This window comes from Microtus oregoni, unplaced genomic scaffold (genome assembly GCF_018167655.1).
Source record: "Microtus oregoni isolate MIOR12 unplaced genomic scaffold, Mior012 000008F_ref0000371, whole genome shotgun sequence".
NCBI lineage: Eukaryota > Metazoa > Chordata > Mammalia > Rodentia > Cricetidae > Microtus > Microtus oregoni.
This window is the reverse complement of record NW_024543067.1, coordinates 27,569,462-27,590,944: the sequence shown is the minus strand read 5'-3', so window position 1 is coordinate 27,590,944 and position 21,483 is coordinate 27,569,462. Positions and strand designations below refer to the sequence as shown.

The window sequence follows — 21,483 nt, the reverse complement described above, 5'->3', positions numbered from 1 at the left end:
AATCAATACCGGATCTTTAAATGATAACATGACACCATCAATTTTGACAAAGTAATTGAAGGACAGTACTAGGTAAGGAAAGGTTTATATTTGTTGGTCAATCATCTACAGAGTCCTCCCTGATCCCATAAGCAATACATCAAAAGATTCTCTCCCTCGCACTTACCAATCACCTAACTGCAGTTATTAAACTATGCTCTCATCATCTTATTGCTAATAAAATCGAGTGTTTTGAGAGTCAGTCCTCTCTTTTCATAGCTGCATTAACACAGGTTCTGGCTGACCCTGCTCCCTGATGATGGTGGCTATGGAGGATTGTATCTTTGTTACATAAAAGACACATGACTGGAGACTAGTCATCTCTCCCTGAAGTGCTGTCACATTCTGTGACCAACAGTCTACTTACAAAAGGAAATATTCAATAAATATTCATGAGATAATCTTTCAACAGCTACCGTCTCATAATTAATTTCCCACTAGTTGCTATTTCTTTCAACACAGTTTAACTGTCACAAACAATAGGCCTGTCTTTCAATAGCAAAGCAATAAATTTTACTGATTCTCCTGTACTTTTAAAGCTGTGAATGACTGGTATATATTTAAATATCTCCTAACTATTGCTGCTAAATCATTTTATGCAATTTTCAATGTTGAAACTCTTTTTGAGTGGTTGTGAAAAGTATAACTCTGTATAGTCCTTACGACAGGGCATGTTTGATTGCTGCATTGTTATCATATAAACTGTAAGGCCAAAGACGGGCCTTTGAATATGTAAAGTTCTCCCTTAAGCCACCTTGAATTAGGCAGATTTGCAACATTTTAAACTGGCACTTCATCCCTCTTTCAGCAAGCATCCTCTGCAGATTTAATGATCAGGAACATCCTTCTGATGCATGCTGGGAGATATGGCTGCAGGGTACAGACCACAGCAGACAGTGTGTCAGATGAGGCAGAACTTCTTGTTAGGGGTGAGTATGCTAAGAGGTCAGACTGCAGACATGATCACTATAAATTATCCTATGAAGGGACTGGAATGCATGGACGTGGGGGCTCTTCAGCAATGTGCTGTTCATTTTCAATTTCATGATCTCTGTGAGTTTTGCTTAACCTTTGTTTTGCCTTTGAGATGATGATGTAAGAAACCTATTCGTAGAAACAGACAAAAGCTAAAAGCTATATCAAAAACATTTGCAGGAATGAATGGCTGCTAAGTGGCAAACAAATTTAATCCCAAACTCAAAAGCATAGCTGCAGAGACATTGGTCACAGAGTCACGGTTGCTCTGTGTCTGTGTGTACTTGTAAGCTGTATGTATACATATATACACATATGCACGCACATATACACAAACATATATATACACATACCTTTCAAATGCATGTGTATATATGCATACACACACACTCTCTCTTACACACACACACACACACACACACACACAGAAATGTCAACATACAGCCTGTCTGTGTAAAACTGACATCTAAGTATTTTCAAAATATGAGCCATCCCCCCAAATTCAGCAACTCTATGAAGTTTTGTCTTATTTCAATTAAGTACATGTATATAGCACAACTTGCCTTATTATTCCTCAAAATGAGAAATATACATCTTAGCATGTATTTTACTCCTCTTCCTTCTTTTTTCCACTCTTTATTCTCTCCAAATGTTCAGTTTTCTTTTCCCATAATTTGTTATTAAGTATTTTTTCTTTCATCATAAATTGTTATTTAGTATAGTTACTCATAGACAGTTTTCACAATTCTTGAATTGTGCAAAGTCACAAGTAATAAAACTTTATATTACTGCACACTGTACCCCCCTCACTCAAATAGGTATAAAATTGCTTTCTTCTCTTGCTATTGTCTGCCTTAGTTATGTATATTAACTGTGTGCACTTGACTAGTAATTTAGATTGATCCTCCTAAAATTTAAACTTTCCAGATGAATACTACAATTTAGACGCTGATAACAAGAACCCAGTTTTTTTTTTTTCCTGGACTCTAAGGGACAAATTTAAATGGCAAACTACATATCCTGCTTTGTAAGTAAAATTAAACTCAACAGGGTTCAGAACATAATTCAAGGCCAACGTTGTCATGTTCTGCTCCCTTAGCCTTTGGCTTTATGCCTAGGAGATGATTAAATGCATTAATTTTGGAATTGCACCCAGTAGCAATGTCAAACAGGTTGCTAGCGCCAGAATATTTATGTACCAGTGAACTCGAACTTCCCCTTGAAGTGAGTACATTTCAGTCACCAATTTTTGATTATGTACTCGTATCAGATTTCCGAAATTAGGGAAAATAACTTTCTTTCCCTCCCAGTTAGTCTTGGAGAGATGTTTAAACTAAAGTGAGGGTTATGCTTCATCTGTCATCATCATTTTTACAATGAAAATGGCGCATGCTGTAATATTGCTTGATTTATGTTGACTTCTGAGGGTGGCTTTACTCTGCATGTCTCCTGTCCTGCTCCCTTCACTCTCTGTAAAGAAGGAATAATCTTCCACTCTAAGAAGTAAGACCAAAGCTGCACACTCTAGAGTGAGTTTTTCTAAAGGCTGTTGAAACTCAGGCGCCAGTGTTATTATTTTATAAGTTAACAAAATGTGTGCGGGAGCAGTGAGGACCACCCTACTTGCAGAGCACCATAGATTAGACAGTTCTTTTTTTTTTCATTGTTGATCACACCTGAAGCACATATAAGTCACAAGGAATATGTTCTTAAGATCATATTCTGATGCTGATTTAGGAAAACAATCTCTATTCTTACGGCCTGAAGAAAGGTCCTCTCATTACCTTAGTTTTCATTAAAGATGGTCTTTGCCAGTCCTTTGTGCATCTCTTGGGGGGGGGGGGGTGAGGAGGTTGAGATAGGGATTTTCTGTGTATCAGCTCCAACTGTCCTGGAACTCGCTCTGTAGACCAGGCTGGCCTCAAACTCACAGAGATCCACCAGCCTCTGCCTCCCAAGTGCTGGGATTAAAGGCATGCGCCACCACCACCCAGCTCCTTTGTGCATCTTAATGTGTCCTGAGCCAGTATTCTAAGTGGGTCCAGGTGTGGTAGATTTACCCCACTGCTCCTTCTTAGAATCAGAATGCTCCAGACTCCAGCTCCCAGCCTCGCTCTTGCTTTGTGTCTTAAGGGGGATATTTTCCCCCAAAACTTATTTTAATGTTTTAGTTTTCAATTTTGGTTGTAACTATTAATGCTATTTCTCATCCCCCTTCTACCATTATCATTATCCCAAATTTCTATATGCTATAAATAATTACATACACCATATAATCAATCATCTCCTTTCACAAATTTTGATTTCATTGAAACAACATTATGATGGCACCATATGTAATCTGCAGAACCACAAAAATCCTAGCAGTCATGAATATCCTAAAAGAAGTTATTGTGCTAGAATATAAATATAATCAGAAACCAAATTATTTTCAGATATCTGGACACCATTTTCTTCATTTTTGAGAAGTATATATAAAAGCAGTAGATAAAAGAAGTCTTGCCATGCTGTAGGAACACATAAAAAATCAAGAGAAGTCTATTCTGTTTTTCAGGGAAAGAGAGATAGGCCTTCAGGAAAGAAGTTTTGGGAAGAGACACACTACTTTGAAGACCCCGACACACTCAGAGAATATATGAAACAGCCTATTGCAGTGAGACTACTCCAGAAAGAAATATTCCTTTGTTACTCCATGTTTCATAAACCAATGATGTACACAGTAAACACCACAGTAGGAAAGCTAAATAAGACATGCTCACTTCAACTAGTATTACTGGAGCCTGGGCCTGAGTTCCTTTTATTCTGCTCACAGGTAGAGGAAGAAATTAAGAAAATCGTGTTTCATTTAATTTCTATATTTATTTTTAACATTTTCTTAATGAAAAATGGTAAGTCGGGAAATTCTGAGTCAAACGAGACAGCATGTCTGTAACCTCGGCACTTACACAGTAAATCGGAAGAATTAAAAGCTCATGGTCAGATGGCAACACAGGAAACTCAAGTCCAGCCTCAGCTCTTTAAGACTGTTTCAAAGAAAATGAAAGAAATTATGGGAATAGTAAAAAAAATATATATATATATATATATATATAAATCAGAAAACCAACCATCTTCTGGGTCCTTCTAATACCTGAAATCTGTGCAGCATCTTACAGACCTAGCTAGCATGTATTCAACTGAATTTGAGAGGAACGGACACCCCTGATTTATAACATGTTTGGCCTCATGTAACTAATTTCAGGCATGTGCCTCTAATCCAACACCATTGCTTCTTTCTCTGAGAATTAAACTTATATTCAATTCAATTTTCTTGACTTTTCCTTTCAACTCAGTTCCATCTATTTTCAATTTTTAAACTTCAATAGTTTAATCTTTCCCAGACTGCCTAGTAATTTTCCTTGACATTCTAATGCCATCCCAAGTGCACCTGGTTTATGAGGTAACTTACCACACTCTCGTTTATAAGTTGCTATGAGCTTCTTCCCCTGTCCATTCATCTAGTTGGCGGTAGCTGGGGTGTGGGCCACACTCAGAATGAAAACATGAAGCTGAGGCCTCAGACCTCTAAAAGTTCTACTTATGCTTTATCTGGGTGACAGGTGCCTTTGTGGGAAGCACCATTCAAATGTCCTTGGATAAACGTTGACCTTACAAGAGAAGTAGGAGGAACTGGGAAGGACAGTGTAAGCATAGCAATGGTCCTAAGTGCACAATTTAGGGACCCAATAAAAAGAAAGTTATGGTCTGCCTCAGTCAAGATTGTTTAGAACTCCAGAAGAGTGATACTAAGACATCATGCTAAGCACAGGGCTCCTTCAGTCTCGGGAGTCTGGGCAGTGTACTGGTTGCACACTTGTGAAGACAGCTTCTGCAACTGTTAAATTCTGTATCACTCTAGCAAGTCAAACGGAGGGCATGGAATATTATTTAAAAATTTGTTCATATATACCAAAATAATCTATTATTTTACTCCATGACACCTATGTTTTGAAAGAACTATATTGGTCTGAAGCAAACATTATAGACATTTCTATCTTGTACATTTAAATTGTTTATTGCTCTATGTGAGGTGTATGTGTTTGTGTATGTGAGTGTGTGTGCCTGTGTGTGGTTTTTGCATGTTAGCACCCATTTTGAGGTGAGAGGGCAACTTGTGGGTGTCAGTTCTTTCCTTCTATCATGTAAGACACAGAGACATGTAGGACTCAGTTCACCAGACTTGTTGGCCGGTACTGTTACCTGCAGAGCCATCTCACTAGCTCAATAGTTGCAGTTTAATTCAAGATAAAAACATTTTTCCACCATAAGATAGATGATGCTACCTAATAAGATGATTTATTTCCAGACAACTTCAAGAGACAGCTTTTTAATTAGTTTTAAAATATTATCCATTTGTATATTTTTAAGACTGTTGAAAATAACATATAATATCAGTTTATTTTTGAATGGGAAATAGTTTGATAAACTTTAATTAAACATTGTCTACATTTACTCCAAGTTCTGTTATCTTGTGAGTCTCAATAGCCAGAGACAATGTTTGGGAATTTTCTGCACTTTTCTTTTAGAAAGGTGCCTGCACTGTCACTCCCCAAGCTCAGTAGAAACAACCTAAAATATTGTCAATTAACTTAAAAAAAAAAAACGGGACTGGAGAGATGGCTCAGTGGTTAAGAGCACTGGCTGCTCTTCCAGAGGACCTGAGTTCAATTCCCATGGTGATTCACAACCATCTGTAATGAGATCTAGTGTGCTCTACTGGCCTACAGGCACACATGCGGGCAGAACACAATATACATAATAAATAAATACATCTTAAAAAAAGAAATAAACCAAACTTAATGTGTTCATCACTCCTCATAGAACCACCCTTGATATCTACATTGATTTTAAATTGTTATTAATATCTGTGTTTCAGACTAGATTTTCTTTAAGAGCAAGTGTCTATCCTCTTACTCTTTCCAGAGAGTTATTTGCTAATCAGCAGAACCTTTAAACTACAAAAGTGACATTTCTTTTGTCAATCAAGTATTTGGCATCTCAGCACCACTTTTGTTTTGGTTCATGGAAATCACAGTTAACAATGCCAGCAGAGCTGAAATGACTTCAGTAGCACGCACTCATGGGCAGACACATCAGAAAACAAAACTGAACAAATGAGGGGCAGTGTCAGCACACATAGTTATCCAACTAAAAATGTCTGAGTCTCCAGCATGCTGTGCACTCAGCGAATATGAAGTGCCTTCTAGAATCCAAGCTTTCCCTCAGACCTTGACATTTCCACCAGCACACAGACCTCCTCAAGCTGCTTGATGAGAATGTGCCATTGTCCTGAAACAAAAGCTATGACTTCTCTAGCTCACTTTTAAGAACATTATAATCATTGTGTTTCATGTCATAGCTATACTCAAGCAAAAACTGTTTGAGAATCCCATTCCATTCTGCTTTTGGTCCCATATTTCTTATACATACATCCCAATATAAACATATTATCATCACATTTATATAAACATGTGAAGATGAATGCTTAATATAAGAAGTTAGATTTTTAAAGATTGATTTTACTCTTTATTGACAGGGTTCGTACAATGTGCCAAGTCAATGATGGGATGGTTCTGAGTAAAGGTGCTTTCTTATACCATAAGAAAGAACTCAGCCTTTTGTCATGGATGCTCAGAGAAGAAACAGTATCCAAAGGGAATAGGGATGCACTAAGGAAGACCATCAGAGAGGGTTGTAGATGAGTGAGGCCAACGTTTTCTTCACATAGAGCCACAGTACACTACAATTACAGTCCCAGTAAGAAGAACAAGTAATGGTGGAGATAGAAAAATGGGAAGGGAGGTAGAGACCCAGAAAGTCAAAGAGAATCTACTGAATCTACATGGTATCGTGATCCTTTGACTATGGAAAACGGCAGAGAGAAAGCAAATGTGAATTCTAGTCTTGGTGTGAAAGTGGCCCATGTCTATATTCTGGTTGGACCAAGAGACAGCATCAGGGTGATTTATCATGGCCCATCTTCACTTTGAAATTTGGCCAAGTAGAGATCATAAATTATATACCCCCAACTAAGAAAATTAATTATGCAGTCATGGTCACTTTCGATCACATCCATTTAATGAGGTAGGTATAAGGGAAGTTGATTATAAGGAAGGGAGCAACAGTTAAGGGTCCTCTACAAATATGCAGTAAGCAAAGTGTCTTTAAGGCCATGGAGGTTATAGGCTTTCCTATCCCGTAAGAAAGAATACATGTGGAAGCCAGAGATCAATCTTTGCTGTCATCCCTCAGGTGCTCTCCACATTGCTTATTTGAGATAGAGTCTATTCATTGACCTGAAGCTCACTGAGAGCTACACTGGAGTGGGTATGCTAGCCTGAGCACTAGCAGCATACTACAGACAGTGGAAAGGAAATATAGAAGAGGGTATTTGCCATGAGATTGTGAAGAATCTGTTAAAGACAGAGCTATCAGCAAGAAAATCCAAATGAATCAGGTCATGGGAACAAATACAAAAGAAGCTTCAGTAGGGAGCAACTGGGTGAGGGAGAAAAAGACCAGACAGACAGGGACCACTGGGCAACAGATAGTTTAGTGGCATCTCGGTGAACATGGGAATCTGGGCTTGAGCCCCAGAACTTAAGTTAAAAAGTCAGTTGCGTTGAAGCACATGTGTTATCCTTGTGCTCTGGAGATAGAGGCAGGATGATTCCTTGGTCTTCCTTTCCAGCCTGCATAGATAAATCAATGAGCTCCAGATCAATGAATAGACTCTATCTCAAATAAACAAGGTCAAGAGCACTTGAGGAATGATAGCAAAGATTGATCTCTGGTTTCCATATGTATGCACATACATGTGCAAACAAACTCCCAAAATACACAGACTTGCACCTGCTACCCACCACTCCCACCAACAAGTGAAATAAGAAACAATCTATATACCTTTGGATTTAGTGATTTGGAAGTCATCGACAGCCATGGCAAAGGCAAGTTTAGCAGAGTGAAGAGTAAAAAGCAAAATTCCAGCAGGACAAGAAAGACATGCAGGAGGAGTAAAAGGGAGTAGCTTAGAAAAACTGGAGGTTTTAGTCACATAGACTTGGTCACAGCTTCACACACAAGGTCTTGCTAAATGTGCTTGGCTAACTTGTTTAATTTAAACCTCACTCACTCTCCATTCATTAATTAAAGGTTGTTCATCAAATATTTATAATGCAAGGGCAGAAGAGATGGCTCAGCAGGCAAAGGGCTTGTTGCACAAGTGTGAGGTTGTAATTTGGATGTCCAGCACAAAATTAGGTGCACTGATATACAACCATAACCCCTGAACTGAATAGGTTAGAGAGGAGTGGGTACCTAGAGATTTCTGGTCAGCTGTACTAGCCAGATTGATGAGCTCCAGGTTAAGTGAGGAAATCAGTGAGAGGGAAAGTAATTGCAGAAAATACCTCTGGTTTTCACACACACATACACACACACACACACACAGAGAGAGAGAGAGAGAGAGAGAGAGAGAGAGAGAGAGAGAGAGAAACAGACAGAGAGAGAGAGAGAGAGAGAGAGAGAGAGAGAGAGAGAGATTCATATGTGTTAGGTGCTCAGCTGAGAACTAGGGAATGAGAGACATATTCCTCGTGTTTTTGCTACATGTCAAGTCCTGACACAGGCATATGGCTCTAAGCTCAATTATAACAATAAAAACAGTCAGCTCACAGTTAGTAATATCTTCTTGTATGCCAGTCTCGGCATTAATGAGTCCATGTGAATTATTTGACTTTCTTCACTCACCTTCTCCTACAAAAACAATGACAGAAGTACTAGTTTTAGCTTCAGAATGCAGATAAGGAAACTAAGGCACAGAAAAACTTAGTAACATGTTGACTGCCACCCTCACTGGGCCAGTACAGTACCCAGGATATGACCTCAAGACCTTCCTTTTTTCTTAGTGTTGTGCCCTCTGTAGTTAACAGGCACATTGTCTCCATACTCTTAACCACTGTAACCACTAGGCCCACATAGAGTAGTTTCACCATGTTGATATTTAGAAAAGTAGGAAAAGGTGATTACTGGGAACATGGAAGAAGAAAGAGTATGAAAAGAGAGATGGGAGAGAGGATAGCGGGACAAACTTTACCTAAGTGACAGAGGATTTTCATCAGGGTGCTAAGCCAGGGAAAGCTTCAAAAATATGGCATTATTTGCTAAGTCAAGAACACCCACACACATTTACATTCCCACGTATCTTCCAGCATAAGATGCTACATTCCTGAATCCTCTAAGGTGCCTGCTCTTTGAGCACCTGCCCAGGAGACATGACTGCTTGCCGCTTTCTATTTTAGACCTTGGCCTAAATAGTCACTGACCATACTGACAAATCTCGCCTTCTGGCCCCATATCTGGCCAACTAACTCAAATATCTGATTCCAATGGCTGCTTTCTCAGTAAAGTAAGGCATCTTAGCAGATGTAATGGCATAAAGCAATCCTTTCTAGATGAGATGTCTCCAGGAATGCTAAGCTCCGGGAAATAGGAGATCTCCTTCCGCCCTCTCTTTAAACATGTCTGCAATCACCACTCTAGTAAGACAAGAGCAAAACCCCAAAGTGCTCTGGGAAAAATTCACTGCAATTCATAAACTCTTCTGACCACTTGCTACCTCTCTCCTGCCTAATTACGGTTCATGGAACCAAAAGAACCGAAGAAAAACAGCACAGCCTTTTATACCAGGACAGGCAATCTTCAGGAAACCATCCCGAGAACCTGTCTTTTAAATCTCCTGTTTGTGTGAACTCTCTGCAGAAGCCATCCTCCCTCTTCCCATTTCACATGGCTGTACAGACAGAGCTTAACCTAGCCGCCACTGAACAGCCACCCCTTCTGTTTTTCTCAATATGATTCCCATGACTGTCATTGAGATTGTTTGAGCAGGTCCTTGGTGTACTGAGTGCAAGTGTTTGAAGCCCACAGTGAACATGCTTATAAGTGGACATGTACTCTCCTGCCCAGTTTCCATAACCCATGTGTAGTCAGCTAGTACCAGGCTAGAAAGAGAAGTTCTGGATGTCAACCCAGCGGCTGGTCACATCTCCAAAGAAGACAAAAGAACATTGGTAAGTCCACCAGAGTCTTTGCTCAAAAATTCTAGCTCTTGTGTTCCGGTACCGGGTTCTTAATTAACTTGCTTTTGGAGAGCATTGTCTTGTGTCTGACTGAGTCCTCACTTAACAAAACAAACAGACCTAACAGAGAAAGGAAGTGAAGTGAATGGAAAAAACTTAACTGCTGATTGGATTCTGCCCTCCCAAACACCTGGCAGGGGAAATGTCTCTGTCTCACTAAGTAATTTTTAATTGGGAATTACAAAGACAATTAGCTCTGTAATGAGTTAGAGCAAGGGAGGTGATACAGCAGTGAAGAACAAAACAAAACAAAACCAAAAACCCATAACACCAGATGATGTCTGGAAAAGCTGATATACATACATACATACAAACATACTCATTCTTGGTAAAAGAACTTTTACAAGGTATTCTGTTTTAATACTAAGCCATGTATAAATTATTGCTTCGTGTGAACTAGGAGATACCAGCTTGCTACATTACCTGAAGGTTGGCAGTCCTGAGTGCATAGGTCTCTACCCTGTTAGTGAGTCTCACCTTTATAATTAGGAATCAGATCTGGTGCCTTAAAACTAAAAGCAATGGAGAAAACTGATACCCAGGTTTAGAAGAAAAAAAAACCAGTTAATTGTAATAATAAAAATAAAAGCCTTTTCTCGATTCAAAGAGACAAATACTCATTAGATGAGGTAGGGAAGACTAGGTTAAGTGTTGCCAGAAAAGCGCTGTGGAGAAAACTTCTGCCGGGTATGTGTTCCAGACAAAGGAAGGAGCCATGCATCCCTTGTGTCTTGACAGCCTGATTTTGAAATTCCCCAAGTACTGTAAGATTCCTATGATAGCTATCCTTTCACCCAGCTGATACAATATCAAATTAGGGAAAGATCCATATCAAAATTCTGTCTCATTCTGAGACAAGCTGGACAGTTCTGACATGAAGAAGCCGGCTAACGCTTCTTCATTTAAACAAAAGCAAAAACAAACACAAAACAATGGGGAAAGGGGAAAGAAAAATGAAAAGTGAGAAAAGAGGAGGGATGGCAAGATGGCTCCGTGGTGACAGCAGTAGGCACTGAAGCCTGGTGCCCTGGGTACCATCCTCTAAATCGAGAGAACAGCCCCCCAGCCCACCACATATACAAAATAACCATTTTTAAAGGGGTAGGGATGATATTTCAAAAGGTAATACATTTCTCCGTGACTGCTGCTCTGTCGTAAAGAAAGTGGAAGTTCTTACAGTTGTCTCCAAGGTTAAGGAGAACCACTTATCTTCACGCTGTGTATAATCAGAACAGTGATCTCCGTTTACTCACCAGGCGACCCTAGCTCTTCCTACACTGACTGAAATACTCAATAATATCAGTAGCTTTCCTCTGCAAGCTCAATGACAGTGTGACGATGCACTCTGAATGTATCCGGAGCAGTTTGACTGCCTCCTGGCCTCACTAAAGCATATCAAACTCACATACAGTCCTAAGGATTGGCTGGAGAGCTGGCTCCGTTCTTAAGAGTGTCTGCTGCTCTTCTGAAGGACCCGAGTCTGGTTCACTGTAGTTTATGACGGCCTGATCTCAGAATCCAGGGGATCTGGCAGCCTCACTCGCCTCCACAAGCACCCACACACACTCGATAAACATACAGACATGCATAGGAACAAAACATTTAAAAAAAAACTTGAAGATAGGACTGAGTAAGGAGAGTTTAAATGTATGAATTATATTTCACATAGAATCAGATGAGAGAAAAAAGCAACAAGCTAAAACTCGTCATTCTAGCCGCACAGCCTTCATCTTGGTGCACATCACCAGTGTTTTCATCCAGAAGTGAATTTTGGATGAGTATCCACATCTTGCATGGTATTGACTCAAATCATACTGTTCAATGTTTGATACATATAAATATTGATTCCATGGAGGCTTACATAGGTACATATATGACCATGCCTCCAGCTTAGTGGGCAGTCACCATGACTCACATCACTACCCAGCACTATGGAAGCTGAAGCAGAAGCATTTTGAGATCAAAACCAGCCTGGTTACTTACTGAGGTCCTGTACTGAAAAGCAAAGCAAACAGAAAAGTAAGAGCCCCTTGAAAATACTGGCAAGAAAACTAAAAGCTTTTAGAGTCATTGTAAAATAAAATAATCTCATAAAATAGATAGGGTTGAAGCATTGAAATCAAGTAGTATGAGCGATTTTGATTCCCCAAAAACTATGTTTATTATTTCAAAACAGTCTAGGTCAAAGGTACAAAATATTGATGGACAGACAGCTTTAGCAAATTGCCTGAGTTAATCATCTCTATCCAAGTGTCAGCTTACTTAACTGTCAGCATTCTGATTTGGTTATGTGTTCATTAATCACAGAAAACTACGGCAGGGAACAAGTCTGCTTTAATTACAGGTTTTGTTCAGGAGGCTATTGCTTCCCGTAATTATTTCTTTTATGTCATCTCAAGAAATAAGACTGTTATTACTAAACTTCATTTAAAATATCTAATCATTCTTGCAAAGGCATTTTATCACCTAATCTACATGAATCGGTAAATCAGAGATTGGGTATTTGTCTCAATACTCGGCTCACAGAATGTTGAGTCAAGCTAATGAACAGCATCCATCACACCCCCACTGAACAAGGTAGTCCACGTTATAGGCTTGTGCCATCCATCCATTAAGGGAAACATCTGCTCCACATTAACCGACTGCAGGACTGCTCTATCCCAGTGCTGGTGCGGGAGCTGACCATCCCCACCCTGCAGATGAGTTAATGGTGGCATGAAAATGTCCCCAGGTTTGCCATCGTGTGAAAGCAGTCATCTTTCACTCTGTGCTGAGCTCTAGGCGAAAAGCGCATAGTGGGGAATTCTACACTTGCACCACAAAATTCTCACAGGCTACGCCATCAGTAACCACTAAGATGGTGCCTTCTCTACTGTAGGTAAGTCATTGCCTGAGAAGGAAAGCACAAGGATAAAGTCCTTGAAGGGATGATGGATTTACTAAAATAAAAATATGAAATTGATGATTCTAGATACATTTTGGTCAATTTTTATTCAATTCTGTGAAGCATGTCCACAGTTTTAGGCATCTATCTTATAGAACATCTTGATTTCCAGAATAACTATCAGAAACATTGAAACAATCATACCCAAAGTATATTAAAGACACAGATAACCGTTCTTTGTGATTTTTGTTATGGTTTTGAGATAGCGTTTCATTCTCGGATTAGCCTTTTACTTGTAATGTGATAGAGGATTATTTTGAACTTCTGATCAGACAGCTTCCACTTTCAAATGTTAGGATTATAGGTATGAGCCATCATGCCCACCTTCCCAAAATAAATAAATAAATAAATAAATAAATAAACAAATCAGAGAAATCTCCCTACAGTTTAATCTATGATGTTGTCAAATTGCAGTCACATTAAAGATACACCTTTATACACAAGTTGCTTGACTCTGTAATTTGGAATAATAATTCCAAATTCTCCTCATGGTATGTTTGTGCAAAATAGATGACAGAAGTATATATAAATTATTCATAACTGAACAGTAAGATTGGACAAAGTTAAGAGACCATATAGCTATATATTATTTTTTATCTGAATCTGTATTGCAGAATCATAACAAGCAGTGACAGCTTAGCAGCACTAGATTTATAGAAAGCTGTGCAGAAACGTGGGTCCCTGCATATTTTAGCACTTCATATGGTATTTTCCTACAGGAATTTTTTAACTCATCTGTTCTCAATTTATGCAATACTGGCTTAATGAATGAATTTTCAGAGAGCATCTGGGTTGCTTGAAATTTTAAATAAGCAAATTCAATGTTTTTAATTATTCTTGACAGTGTGTACAATAGACCCTGAAATATCTATTTTCCATTTCAGAGAGATCACCTTCACCTTCGATGGATGGACTTCAACTTTTATGTCAGTATATGTAAAAGTTATGTATGACTCGAATTCGTGTAAAGCTACATTAAATATTTATGCATACTCCATGGCCTGAAATTGTTGATTTATCTTGCTTTCACCTGAATTGTGTGATAATTGACAGGAAGTGTTTGTATTTTTTATAAAAAGAAGCAAAACAACTCCAGAACCAAATTTTTTCAAGAATGTTATGGAGCACCTTGAAATATAATAAGTGCCCATCCGTAGATGACAGGGTGCACATGCTTCTACCCAACCTGACTCAGTCACATATTCAGAGTTAAGCGTAGGATAAATTCTAGTGAATTCTAGTTGGAAACACTAGTGTGGGGGAGGGTAGTTTTATTTTCCCTTCCACGTGGAGAATTTACTATATTGGCAAAGGCTTACTGGAGAGCAGTAGGCAACAGTTTCCTGGAGGCAGTCATAGCATGGACACCCTGTCAACATATGCTGAGTGACAAGGGCACTTGTTGAGCCATTTGTCAATCACCGAGGTTAATAAGTGTTACCAAATTCTATTGTGAAACAATCCATGTGTTTTAGTGAAATATACAAAGCCTCACCCTGAGATAGTTTTCTGTATCCTCAGAGACCTTCCTTCAAAGTGTCGGCCCTAAGATTTTCAGCTTCTTTCCTTTGATTTTCCTCCTATGTGATCCAGCACCTTCCAAACTGCACTTGGAAAGTATTAAATCCCTCTCATGTCTTCAAATCCCTCTGCTTTCTCACCAGATGACCTTCCCAGTGTTATCACCTCTCCTCCCCATCCAACCGCAGGAGCCTTCTCCTTGTCCAGCATGCCATACTCAACAACACTTCAAAAATCCACCCACAGGGGGTTATCAATCAAAACATGCTTACTCACAGAATTGACATAGCTGCCTGACTCATTGTTTATGGTTACGTTTCCGAACTAGATGTTCCTTCTGCACATGATTGTAATATGATTGTACTTTCCTAGTTGCATTTATTGCTACCTGAATCTTTTTCACTCATTCACTTCTGGCCTTTCTTTTCTTATCCAGAAAGTAAAGTGGGAAATGATAGAAGCCACTTTATTCTATTATCTTATTCCCAGAGTCGAGAACCCAGGGAATGTTTTCTTAAAATTGCTGACCAATTACTCAGTGTCTAAAGGAATGAACAATGAAGTTCTCTTCCCTAGAAAGAAAATGTAGGGTCCAGATAAATAAGAATGGATAGACTATGACAGGAATTGGGCATGTAATTACTATAGATTTTTAATAATGGTCACTATGTCCTAGAACCTGTTGCTAAAGCAGCGACAGAAAAAGATAAAACTCAGAAGTGACGGCAAAAAGCCTTCAGCAATTCCTTTTGTAACCTGGAACTCCCATCTCTGTGAAGCTCTTGGAATATTTTTATTTGGTCCCTCCTACCTCTCGTATTTCCCCAATCTTTATGGCACATTCTCTCAAGAAATATCAATGCAGTATTTAAAACCAACTAAAAATAGCAACAAATGGTCTCTAGGCTGGCTACATAGATTATGTGGGAAAGAAATTTAACAAAGAAGCAAAACAAAAGGCTACATGTACTCTGAGATTTTATGTCCAAGTGAGGAATTTCTGACCTAGTTGTTGATATCACAGATAGCTAGGACACAGCATCTCATTATCCTGCCCTCATTTCAGCTACAGGGATTCTATGCTGGATCCAAATTGCCAAGTATTGACCTCCTAACAGAGACATGATATCTCAGACAATTTATTTAATGTACTGAATTGGATGTCTCCCCACGTTGACTGAGTTAATAGGTATCAGCTATGCCAAAATTAATTCCTACATGAAAACTCTGACTTCTTTGGACTATTTATGTCAACTGCTAAACCCCATCATGTCTGTTTCTTACCACAAGTAAGCATTAGTCAGGAAGGAGCACATGTACTGGTGGGAGTCCCTAAAGCATCATTTGCTTTTTCACTTTGACTGGCTCTCAATGATGCTCAACATTGTAACTAACCCAGATTGATCCCTGGTCAGTCTTCATGATGCCTCTCCTCAAGCTTCTCAGGCCTCTACTGGCTCTAGTCTTCCATCTTAGGATTTCAGTTAAAACTGTATAAAATGAAAAGAAAAATAAAGTCTTTCTAAAATCCTTTCCCAAATTACTTTCTGGTTCTACAGTTGTTCTCCCAGAATCTCCAATTATGAAATTTTAGAATGGACCCTTCTAGCTCTTAATTTTCCTAGTAAGTTCTACTGAATCCAGTCAACTCCAGTCCAGGGGCCTTTACTATTTCTCCACTTCCAGGGTCATTAAGTACAAACATGTTGTTCCAGCAGTAAATCTCTTCAAGACCAATCTTCCTTTTTACCTCTTTAGAATCCATGTTCCTTTCTTTACTCATTGATGCCATTTTTATCGCAGGTCTATTGCTGAAAAAAGGCACTGCATAGTCCAGAACCTCATGCTAAGATGTCCACTAAGCCTTCTCCTTTCAAAAGTATCAGGGGTGGCATTTTATTTTTTTACATAGTATTTGCTTAAAATTTTTCAGGGTCAGTTTTTCAATGAGTTCAACAAGATACACAGTATTGAGTTAAGTATTTGTGGCATACTTTTCTTTTATCTTTGGTGTAAAAATACATTTTCAATAGTTTGTTGAAATTTGTGGCCATAAATCTACATTGATTATAACGTTATCTTTTTAGAGAGTCTGAAGTCTCTATCCAAAAGTGATATATTTTTAAACCATTTTAATGGCTTCATTGCATTTTTGCATTCATCTAAATGGTTGTTTACTTCTAGTTGGCCAGCTGTTCTGTCAGTTTTCCCAACTGGTTTGCCATTTTTCAATTCCAAAATGTTTATTTGCAGTAATTAGATATTTTTGGTGATTCCCTTTTCAGGTTGTTTATGTTAGTATAACCAGTCTTCTCAAAGATGGGGAATGATTCTAGCTTTTATGTTTTATAAGCAAGGAACATTCTCAGCTATCCTGAGATACTCTGTAGCAAGCAATATTAAACCTGATTCCAATTGTTGGCTTAAAAGGTATGAAATCTGCTCTAGGGTAAGAGGTTAAAACAAGTTTTTAATTGTCATATCTAGAGTCTCAGCTTTTCCTTCAAGGACTAAATTGTTTTCACTACTCTACTTTGTTAGCCTTCCTGAGAAGCTGATTCCTAAAAACATGAATTGGCTTCCAGAAATGACAGAGACTAAATCCTTTGTTGCACACATATACAAGGAGAAACTGGCCACACTTCCAAATGTGGTCTATACTGCTGTCTCCACTTGTCTAAGCAAATCAGCTTAGAACAGGTTTTCCCTCTTGAACCAGCACCTATCACTATAAATTGCCTTGATCTGATTGACTTAAACATGTATTTCTGCATCTACGAGTACCAGTGACAGATGAGTTTGTCAAGACTGAGGACACCTAGTCAGGACAACTCGCGTAATAAGAGATGGGGGTAAGAACACCTTCCCTAGACCACACTGGGGCAGGTCTAGTCAGGCATATAGTACTTTTCATCTCTAAACAAAAACAAAACTATCTGCATCCTCACTGGCCCATCAAAACATTAAACAGAATCTTCTGAGGTGTACATATTCTGTCAATATGAAATCATTCAGAGCATGTTACACGTGGTGGATAATAAGAGTAGAAACGGGGATAGCATCTGCAAATCAGAGTCAAAATCAAACTGCAGATGGGATTTTGGAAAATCAAAAGCTTATCTGCTACCTCTACTTTCTGAGGCTGGGTGTTTCATTTTTGGAACTGGTTGGCAGCACAAATTTACTGAGGAAGATTTAGAGAAAGGGAGATAAAACTTAGTGCAGTACCTTCTACTTTATAAGTTGACATGAAATAGCTGTTAAGTTAAATAACAAAGGCGATAATTATGATGAGGGTGATGATGATGATGATCCATTGTGAAACTATAAATTTCTTACAATATATTATAGAATCTGCTGTTGACATTACATGTTCTTGTTTATTTTTCAAAGTAGTTTTAATGTAATTCCTTAGATGCTGCTGTGGTGTGAGATTTTTTTTTTTCTAGAGGCACAATACAGGTATTAACTCATCCCCAACAGAAAACCAAGGACAAACCCACCAAAATAATGATTCAACTGAAGTAACCATTCAGCCAAAGTGCTGCTTGGCAAACCACTGAGTTTGTAGAGTTTACTTTAAGATAGTGAGACAGGGTTACTCCCGAGAGCCTTCCTTCCTGGAGACAGTGTTTCAATCTGGAGGATTTTCTAGGTAACAAAAGTATGGATTATATTCATTAGCAAAAAATATTGTGAGAGTAAGTAATACTGTCTAAGTTACCAAGAAGTAAAAGGTCCACTCATTGCTACAGTATCTATTTATTGATCGCATGATAGTGTTTAATGGTAATATAAAACTCATGATAAGCTCAAAATTGCTATTGTATTATGCAATATCAAGAAACTAATAAACACCAAAGTTCAGAAATTTGCATAGGTTCCCAAAGCTTTCACAGAAAAAGTTAGGTCGTCCAGGATAGGATTTTCTGATTCCTTGCCTGACTCAATTTAAATCATTGTCACTATTAACTATTAATTTCTCCTTTCCATCCTTGACTAACCCTGCTAAAAATAAGTTAGTTACTCTTCTGAGACTGAATACATTAGAAAAGACTCAACACAATTAGGTGAGTAAATAGTAAGCGACCTAAGACATCCTCCCTCTTTATGATGGATATTAGTGGCAGCAAATATCTAATGAAGACATAAAGAAGGCTCATCACAGTGCTGCAGGAAGCTGAACTTGGCCAGCCCTGGATGTTCACATCATATCAGTTTTCTGTATTGGAATAAACACTTAGGAACTGGAGAGATGGCTCAAGTGATTAAAAGCACTGGTTGTTCTTTCAAAGGACCCAGGTTCAATTCCCAGCACCCACATGGCAATTCACAACTGTCTGTCAGTCCAATTCCAAGGTATCTGACACCCTCACACAGACATACATACATGCAAAACCCAAATGTACATTAAATAAATAAAGTTTTTTAAAAAAAAACATGTGACAGTAATGCATGCCTTTAATATCAGCACTCAGAGGAAGAGGCAGGTGGATCTCTGTGAGTTCAAGGCCTTTTCTTTGTTAGTGTAGAGGTGAAAATCTCAGTTATCACTTGTTAACATTTGTTGGTACATATTACCATAAACCGTGCTACAAAAATCAATTATATTGTTGACTAAATATTATTTTTGATCCTAGACATGATAGTTCACACCTGTGATACCAACCATGAGGAGGCTGAGGCAGGAGGACTCCTGTGAATTCCAGACCAGTTTGAACTGCAGTAATAGTACCAACCAAACACACACACTACACATACATACACACATACACTACACATACATACATACACATTTGCATATGTATATGCATATATATATATCTTTTCTTCAAAGTTTTATTATTTTTTATTTTTTGTTCTGTCTATAGAAAATAATCCCCAGGCCAGTCTGAGCTACAGCAATAGTACCAACACACACACACACACACACACACACACACACACACGCACTATAAATACATAAATACATACAGATATGCACATATATACATATATCTTTCATTGAAAAGTTTTATCATTGTTTATTTTCAGTTGCATCTATAGAAAATACTCCTTTGTAGTGATGGTTCTTTGTAGAGAAGTAAGTTACATGGTGAAGATAAAATATTGTCTATAGAGTTCTTAGGTTTATTTATTCATACTAACCTAGTCCACAGGCAGTAGCTGAACCTGCTCTTTATTCTGTGTTTGAAGGACATGTGTAGGACTTCCTTTCTGTGAGTAATGGCCACACCCACTTCCTTCCATCTACAGCATAGCTGTGTATGTTCAGTAGATGTGACCCTCTTATTTATAGACCTGAACATAGAACTAAAAGACATAAGAACATGATGTGGGAAGTCCTTCTGTATATGTGTTGCTTTTATTGCCTTGGCCTGTGATAGGACAGAGTAAACCTAGGTGGGGAAAACTAAACTGAATGCTGGGAGAAAGAAGGCAAAGTAGGAAGAAGCATGTAGCCTCTGCCAAAGACAGACATGCTGGAAACTTGCTGGTAAGCCACAACCATGTGGCAATACACAGGTTAATAGAAATGGGTCAATTTAAAATATAAGAGTTAGCTAGTAATACTCTTAAGTAATTGGCAAAGCAATGATTTAAACAATATAGTTTCTGTGTGATCATTTCCGGAGTCTGGGCAACTGGGAAACGAACAAGTAGTCTCCCACAACAAGAACATAGTTCTCGTCTGGAGGGGATATGATGAAAGCATATTATATGTATAAATGAAAATGTCAAAAAAAAGAAGTCATTTGAAATACTGCGGCATATTTGTATCAGATTTTCACTTTAGATTTTAAAGAATTTAAAAATAAGGTAATTGGAGTCCTAGAAACTTTAGTTTTTCCTCTTAACTTTTCTCTGTGTATAAAGAAAAAGACCAGAATAGTCTTGCCACACACAAAAAATAAAAATAAACCTAATTATTTTATTATATAAAAATGCTTTACAGTGGGAAGGTTTTGAAAGAGGAAGTCTTCGGATCAGGCAGGACTTGTGATGAGTCAGAGAGTTCTAGAGAGCTACTTGGCATAGTGTCGACTGTCCCCTAGAGGAGGAGGGCTCCTAGGTCGTCTCTGTGAAGCCATAGACAGAAAGCAACTCTATAGCCTGCTCCCCAACATCTGCCCAAGACTGGCAGGATGGTGGGCAGGAATACCACAGGGAATCGGTCTAACCCATCTGACTGTGACCCCAGTGTCACCAACTGACTAACTTGACTGGCAGTCCTGAACCTTGTCCCTCCTCCAGGCTTGTGCCACTCCACTACAAGAGCAATACAGTGCTGTGAGGGGCATTTTCAGTGGCAGGAGTGAGGAAAATTTTTCCATTTAAGGTATAACTTGCTGATAAGAGAAATAATTGACTTGAACTGGATCACTCCATTTATTTAAAAGTTCCAGGCTCTGCAATGCTGCCTAATCAGTTTCTTCAGTGATGGGGCCTTGCTTCAGGTTACTAGCAGAATAATCAGCTTTGGCGGTTATGAGGAGACAGATCCTTTCCTGCTTGTAGCGTCAACAGTTCCTTCAGAAAAGCCTTTTTTTTTGTTGTTGTTAGAAGGTACCAATTTCAGGTAACTTCTTGGTTAGGGGTTGGAGATCAACAATCCTTTCAGCACTGGGTTGACTCTATGGAGTCCTGAGGGTCTCTGAAGTATGATCAGAATATATTTCATGACAACAATGCTTTGCAATTGAGAAAGAAAGGAAAGAAAGAAGGAAGGAAGGAAGGAAGGAAGGAAGGAGGGAGAGAGGGAGGAAGGGAGGGAGGATTGGAAAGGAAGGAAAGAAGGAAGGAAGGAAGGAAGGAAGGAGGGAG

At 38.7% G+C, this 21,483-nt stretch overlaps 1 protein-coding gene across 2 annotated transcripts in view; it reads left to right on the top strand.

Annotated features, from left to right (window-relative positions):
- The window catches only part of Cntn5 (contactin 5), a 1,138,775-nt gene that overhangs the window by 1,042,168 nt on the left and 75,124 nt on the right, over positions 1-21,483 (top strand). For both annotated transcript variants that reach the window (XM_041657731.1, XM_041657730.1), the window contains one exon: positions 848-968. In XM_041657731.1, the coding sequence (XP_041513665.1) occupies positions 848-968 (121 nt within the window). The remainder of the gene's footprint in view (positions 1-847; positions 969-21,483) is intronic.